The following is a 7,116-nucleotide window of genomic DNA, read 5'->3' as shown; positions in this document are numbered from 1 at the left end:
ACCCGATCTATGTTTCTCTGCTCGTTTATTTTTTCTCTCTTTCTTCTAAAATTCGTCTTTTTTGCAGAGACCTTCTGACTGGCGGCTTGTCTCATCCGCCATCTTAGCTCCTCCCGGTTCCCACTACTTTAAAAATAAAGTCCAAACTCCCCAGCCTTATATTCAAGGGTCACAATCTGACCCCAAACTACTTTCCCAAGCTTTATCTCCTAGTAGTCTCTGTTCACAGGAACCCAGTGCTCCAGCCGAGCCAATCTGCTCATTGCCACCGTGTAAATGCCATCTTTGCCCCTTTGTCTACCACATTCCATGCTAGCCACCCTCAAACCACACTATAGCCACCTAGCCCAAAACAAAAACAAAAAAAAACTGAGCTACCTGTTAGAGGAAAGCAAAGATAAATAAGACATTGTACCCAGCCTCAAGGAGCTTACAGTGACAAGGCTATATATTAATCCTTCCTAAACTTCAAGATTCAGCTCAAGTCCCTTATCTTCTTCTACCCATTTACAGGATTCAGCAAGAAATATTTCTCCTAACTCTTGAGTATTCACTATGTGCTATTCATTTGGGTACATCGTAAGCAGCCTAGATGAGCAGCTTATTAGGTGTATACCCTTCTTCTCCCCTAAAGTGCAAGATCCATGAGGGCAAAGATTGTATTTGATCTCTTTGTAAACTCCAGCATCCAGTGTCTGAAATATAGGAAATGCTCACTAGCAAGTGTGTTGCTGCTCCCAAGCATGAAAGCCCTTTCAAATGAAATTTTTTCTTCCCTGGCTGTAAAACATAGAAGAACAATTTAAGAAGTTCTTAGGGCGCTGCTTACACTGGTATCAGTCCAGTTGTCTCTTTATCTGATCTTACTCCTTCATTACAGGCAATAGTACCTGTAGTAAATATTAATGTATTTGTATTTCTCCAAGTTAGAATTTTATGCATCTTATAATTTTCACTAGTATTTTCATATATGTACCATAATCAAGGTACAGGGTTTTATTAAAGCTAATGAATTATTATAGTTCAAAGGGAGGTGAAAACAGTACTCTGTTCATGAATTTGATAAAGGCCCCTGGAATTAGATTCTGTTAAGGCTTTAACTCTACACACATATATTCAACATTATTCATATTGCCCTTATTGTCAGCTATCTCCAGCTCATGAATAATGGTGATTAAGCCCATTCTTAAAAGCAATGCATTCCTTGCTTCCTCAAATCAAATTTCTGTAAAGGGAAATCCTGACTGCACATACTATATCCTATCCTGTTCCAGGTTTAGATCCAGCAAAAACCTACAGATAAGAGAGAAAGTTACAGGTCTTTATGAGACTGGCTGAATGAAAAGAGCAGTGAGATGCAAAAGCAGGAGTTGCCTGGACATTCTGTGCCTACTGAAAGCGATACCTCCACAGATGATGAGTGTCCAATCAAATCTCCAATAAGCTCCAGTGAACATGAAGGGGCATTTTCTTGCTGTTTTTTAACAGGCTGGCTGGCTTGTTTGTTCACTCTTCCAAATCCCCACATGTTAAAAAAACCTAGAAAAACACAGTCATTTCAGTCATTTCCAAAATTACTGTGTTCTTTATTTATAATAGTAATATGAGATCAGAAAAACAAAACTTAAATGCAAAGATGTCCCACATTTTAGTCAAGGGCTAAGTGGATGGTACCAAGCACTATGCTAGGGTTTTTTAAATGTTATTTCCTTTCATCTTTCTTAGCTAACCAAGTTTGTTCCTCATTTCTTTTTATTGCCCTACTCACCCATTGGTGAAGGTGTGTTAACATAATAAAAAGAGAGGCAGTGGGAATGAAGGAAGAGAGAAGTAAAAGGCCTGAATGGCAGTGTCTAATTGTCAAAGAAAACAGGGTACAACTCAGATCTATCAACAAAGCATAGTGGAAAATTGTATGTGTATGTACAAAAACAATACCCTAGGACTTAGGTAAGTCAAAAGAACCAGAAGAAACTACAGGTACCACCACCTTATTTCTTATGCAAAGCTTGGTAACCAATTTATTCAAATATCTGGAGTTTTATTTTTCAAATAAAATACCTGAAAACCAAGAGCTCATGAAATTATGATATAAACACACAAAAAAGTGGTTTTTTTCCATAAATAGAATTCAATGTCAAGGCTAAAGAACACTTTAGTTTGGCATCTGATGGTACAAATTCTGTTTGTATACCAGTCAAAATTATAGACAATATAAATGAATAATTACTTCATTTGGTCTTTTAGATTGCCAGAAAATAACAGTTTTCCCTCAAAACAATAAAAATCCCGGTTGTCTTGAATTGAAATAAAGAGACAGTTCTACATTAAAGCAATATTAAGATATGAATCCCAGATCTCAGTTACCACATGCTTTCTGTAAATATGTCATGCCTATTTGGAGCACATCCTACATTCTAGTGGTTTCGCATAACCTTTCTTCTGCTTTTCACATGAGAAAAAAGAAAGGGGGAGAAAGACTACCTTTTGGGGGAGAGACACACACCTGTTGGTACAGGTTCAGCTGTAAGCTGCTGTTTTTCTCGTAACTCCCAAATGCGTACACTGCCATCTTCTGAGCATGAGATTAACTGCCTGTCAGAACAGAAAATCAGTAAGCACCATGGAGGGCCAATGTTAAATTTGCAATGAAAGAAATCACTGGAGCCCTCAACTGCTTTTATTCAGCTCTTAGCAGGAGCTGATAAAAATCACAATTTATCATGGCTTTACAATGTAAACTAAAAGCACTCTTCAGGAAAGGCATGCATTATACTAAGTTACATTGGCTCAAATGCAATAAATTTGTTCTTTCCATTTTTAAAAATGCATTCAGGAAAACAGAGTATGAATTACACTTTCGCAATGTCCTGAGCAGCCCCCTTTCCCTCCTCTCACTGTATCTCTTGGGGTGCTTCTCACTCTAAAAATATCCTGAATAGAAAATAATGCTATTCCTTTCCAATAATTTTCATCCGTAGAAACTCAGCAGCCAAATCTACCCTGAGAGGAAAACCCTCACTTACAGTCTTAGACAACAAGGAGACTACCATTGATTCTGGCCATAAACAACAACAACAAAAAGGTGGGTTTATGGAATATATAAAAAGAAAAATTAGTACATTGTAAGTGCCCCAGTCTTTTACTTTATTAAATAACAAATTTTAAATAATCTTCTTAAAATGAAATTCAACATAATTCATTTGATCCTTGCATCTGTAAATTCTGTAACATACTGCCACAGACTCTTCTGCTAAGAGATAGGGGGCATTCTGTTTCCAAAAGAACACAGCAGGTCAAGCCATGGAGCCCACCAGGTAACTTAGACACCCGAGAAAGGACACTGGTGGCCCTGGAAACCGTGACTTCTTTCATCTATTGCAGAACAGATAGGAACATGTACCTGTTTGGAAGTTTGTCGATGTGCAGGACATTGGAGTCATGGGCGGTTTTCTGGCAGGCAATCACACGCTTCATTTGAAGGTTATACACATATAAACCCCTTCCAACTGCAGCAAATACATTCTGGGGAAGAGAGTTCAGAAATAGACATAAAACTAGTACTTACTACTACCTGGTATAATAGATTTCCAGCCCTTTCATGACATCAGAAAGCCATTGTTAACTTGCCTATTCCTAGGCTTCAGCCCAAATTCCTGTACTGCCCTCTGAAGCCCAAAAATGTCAAAGCACTAGAGAAAGCTTAGAGCATTTAGAAGGTAGAAGAACACAACCACTAATACAGAGAAAACTCTGCATGTTATATCCCTTAGCATCACTTTCTTTCTCACTGAAACACGATAGCATGACCGCCAGCCTGGCCCTACAGCAGAAGCTGCTGAGGTATAACCAGAGTTTTTATTCACGTAATACTGTACCCTTGGGAAAATTACCTAGCTTCTTTTGCCCAGAAAATGTGAACAAAATTACCTGCACTCCACATCTTAAGCAATCAAGAGACATAAATAATACAAAAAAGCATATGTCATAATGTCATTATCATTGTAAGATCCTCTGAAATATTTTTTCCAAATGTATTGGAAATAAATACCTTTTCACTGAAACAACTTTAATCTTTTAAAAGCACTTTCACTAGTACTTATCTCACTTCAGCCTCACAACATCTTTTTAAAGTAGGAAGGCAAGCATTACTGCCATTTTCCAGATGATCAAGTTAAAATTAAAAGGAAATGAAAGTCACACAAGAAATGACACATGGAGTCAATATAAGAATCAAGGTCATGTTACTCCAGTCCCTTGCTCTTTCCTCACACCACACACACTCATGCTAGCTTTTGAAATTTTTGCAGGTTACTACACTTCTGGTAGCACTTGTCTTAGAATCACTCATTCATACTGAGTAGGTTCCCTCCTGAGGCAGACCTTTCAAAAACCCATACAGATGGCCTTCCTGTTTAGACCCTGCGCCCTCCAACCTTTCTCATAGTCTCAAAGGCTACAAACCCAACTCGGATCTACAATATCTGAACAAAAGCATGCCCCCAAGGCTTGCCAGAGTGTCAATCTGGAAGGCTCCCCTCAACTCCCAGGACTGGTACTTCGCACTTGCAAGCTGAGGACCAGTGCCAGGGGCATTACTGAAAACAGCTAGCCAGTGCGCTAAAATAAAGAGCCCTGTGGGCTGCATTCAATGTAGAACCCCCAGAAAGTAGTTCTAAGTAGTTTATCCAAGGTCAAGAAATTATAAATACATCTAGAGAATTCATGAGCTTTGGGGGCTGCATTTACTCAATGGAGACAGTCTATCCATCACCTGTCATCAATAATTAATGTAGAAGAGCCCCTAAGAAAAGAAGGAAAATTAGGGAAAACTGTATAATGCTTTATCAAGCATTTATAGTAGCTAATAAACTTAACCAAAACTTTTAAGATAAAAAGGAATATAAAACAAAAAGTTTTAATATAAATTTTTACAAAAGTAAGAAAAAGATATAAAATATATATATAATTTTTAGGGCTACAACTCTTAGAGACCTAGTCTTCATCTTTTTTGAGACCGTATTGTTCTTATCATATATATTTAATTTTTTAATTAAAATTGGGATACAAAGAAACAATCTTTGAGTACATTAGTGTTTTTAATCCTGTTCTTATCCTATTCTTTTCTGTTTCGTTTTTAAAGGACAAGCAGTGCAAAGAAAACAAAAAAAAAGATCATAGACTTCCCCGCTCCAAAACACTACTACTAAGATTTTTTAATAAAAATACTAACATTCATACAATTAGAAAATTTAAACAATATAGAAAGGCACCAAAAAAGGTGAAGGAAAAGCTTCCCCCACTCCCTCTCCTCAAAGGTTAGAACTCTTAAAACATTTCTTGTGATTTCATTCAGAAAAATATTAATAACTCCCCTTTAAAAACATTTTCTGAGCCCCTGAGGCTAAAAGCAGAGATTTTTTTTAGAACACAGCCAAGATTCAGTAGTCCATTGATACTGATCTCTTACAACAAAAAAGATGTAAAGTGCTTCAAAAGCATCACTGCCAAGGCCTAAATGATGGAAATCAGCAATTCCCACCCAATTATCTTGTCTTAGAATGCTAGCAGAGTAAAAGAGAAACATTACTAAAATCTTTAATTTCCTTTACCTCTCTAGGAAATGCCCCAGATATATTCAAAAAGATTCTCTCTCACAGTGTTTCTTAAAACCATTTTAAGGGCCGGGCGTGGTGGCTCACACCTGTAATCCTAGCATTCTGGGAGGCCAAGGCAGGTGGATCGCTCAAGGTCAGGAGTTCCAGACCAGCCTGAGCAAGAGCGAGACCCCGTCTCTACTAAAAAATAGAAAGAAATGATCTGGACAACTAAAAATATATATAGAAAAAATTAGCTGGGCGTGGTGGTGCATGCCTGTAGTCCCAGCTACTCGGGAGGCTGAGGCAGAAGCATTGCTTGAGCCCAGGAGTTTGAAGTTGCTGTGAGCTAGGCTGATGCCACGGCACTCACTCTAGCCCGGGCAACAGAGCAAGACTGTCTCAAAAAAAAAAACAAAAAAAAAAAAACCATTTTAAGCATTAACTTCAAATCTTATGGGATTATTTAATCCAGCTCAAAATTCCAATAGGGTTTTTATTGTCTATGGCCATCGAATCATTTCCTTGCCTCAAGATTAGGCATGAAGATTAAAATGCTTTTTAACACAAGTGGTGCAATCTTTGAAAAATATCAGATGATTTTAAAGCACAACCTGAAACCATGAATAATGATACCTTTTTATGTCCATCATAGGATTAAATTTTAAAAATTAGAAATTAGGTTTATTAAAAACAAGTTGATAGCTATTTTATACATTTTTTTTTTTTTTACCTCTTCATCACATGTGAAATGATGAATAGAAATGTCGTTTGATTTTTGACAGAGCCTTATTTCTTGTTGGGCGTCCAGTTGTGAAGATGGGTCCCAGAAGTTTCGTTCATACGCCTGCATGGTCCAGTCCAGGACATCCCAGATGATCAGCTCTCCAACGTGGGAGCCAGTGACAAAACTCAGATCTAAGCAAAGTTCACATATACCTCATTATTAATCATTTTTATCTAGGCTAAAGGTAAAAATGAATGGACTACCTAGTAGTAACGCTCTATAAAACCACAGTAATTAGAACAGTGGGGTGCTCAAGCCAACAGAAAGATTACTGTAACAGAGTAAAAAGACCACAAATAGACTCAAGTTTACTTAATTATTTAGTATGTGATGATGATTACATTTCATTTCAGTAAAGCAAGAAATACCTCATATTGGAATATTTGGTTAAGTTTTCAGAGAATAAAAATAAAAGAACCTTACTTGTGATCATATACCAAAATAAGTTTCAAATAGATTAAAACATTAAAGGTACTTAAAGGACTGAAAAAAATAAAGGTGAATACTTTTATGAACACAGAGTGGTAAAGGGCTCTAAAGGAAGAATGGTGGACATGCGGGGGTGGGGAATATCCTAGAAAATATCTGCTTGGCCAAAAAAGAAGTCATATACTTAAATGACATAAAGCTGGGGAAAATCTGCAACTTGGATGTACTTGATACATAAAAAGTTTTGGAAGGCCGGGCGCGGTGGCTCACACCTGTAATCCTAGCACTCTGCGAGGCCGAGGC

The 7,116-nt window shown here is 37.4% G+C and overlaps 1 protein-coding gene across 1 annotated transcript in view; it reads right to left on the bottom strand.

Annotated features, from left to right (window-relative positions):
* WDR41 (WD repeat domain 41) overlaps positions 1-7,116 on the bottom strand; it is a 58,046-nt gene that overhangs the window by 1,632 nt on the left and 49,298 nt on the right. The window contains 4 exon segments of the mRNA XM_012664619.1: positions 1,406-1,539; positions 2,507-2,595; positions 3,404-3,525; positions 6,331-6,515. Of these exon segments, the coding sequence (XP_012520073.1) occupies positions 1,406-1,539; positions 2,507-2,595; positions 3,404-3,525; positions 6,331-6,515 (530 nt within the window).

The sequence above is a fragment of the Propithecus coquereli genome, unplaced genomic scaffold, assembly GCF_000956105.1.
Source record: "Propithecus coquereli isolate 6110/MARCELLA unplaced genomic scaffold, Pcoq_1.0 Scaffold9, whole genome shotgun sequence".
Taxonomy (NCBI): Eukaryota; Metazoa; Chordata; class Mammalia; order Primates; family Indriidae; genus Propithecus; species Propithecus coquereli.
Note: the sequence above shows the minus strand (reverse complement) of the source record. Positions and strands in the feature narration are given on the sequence as shown.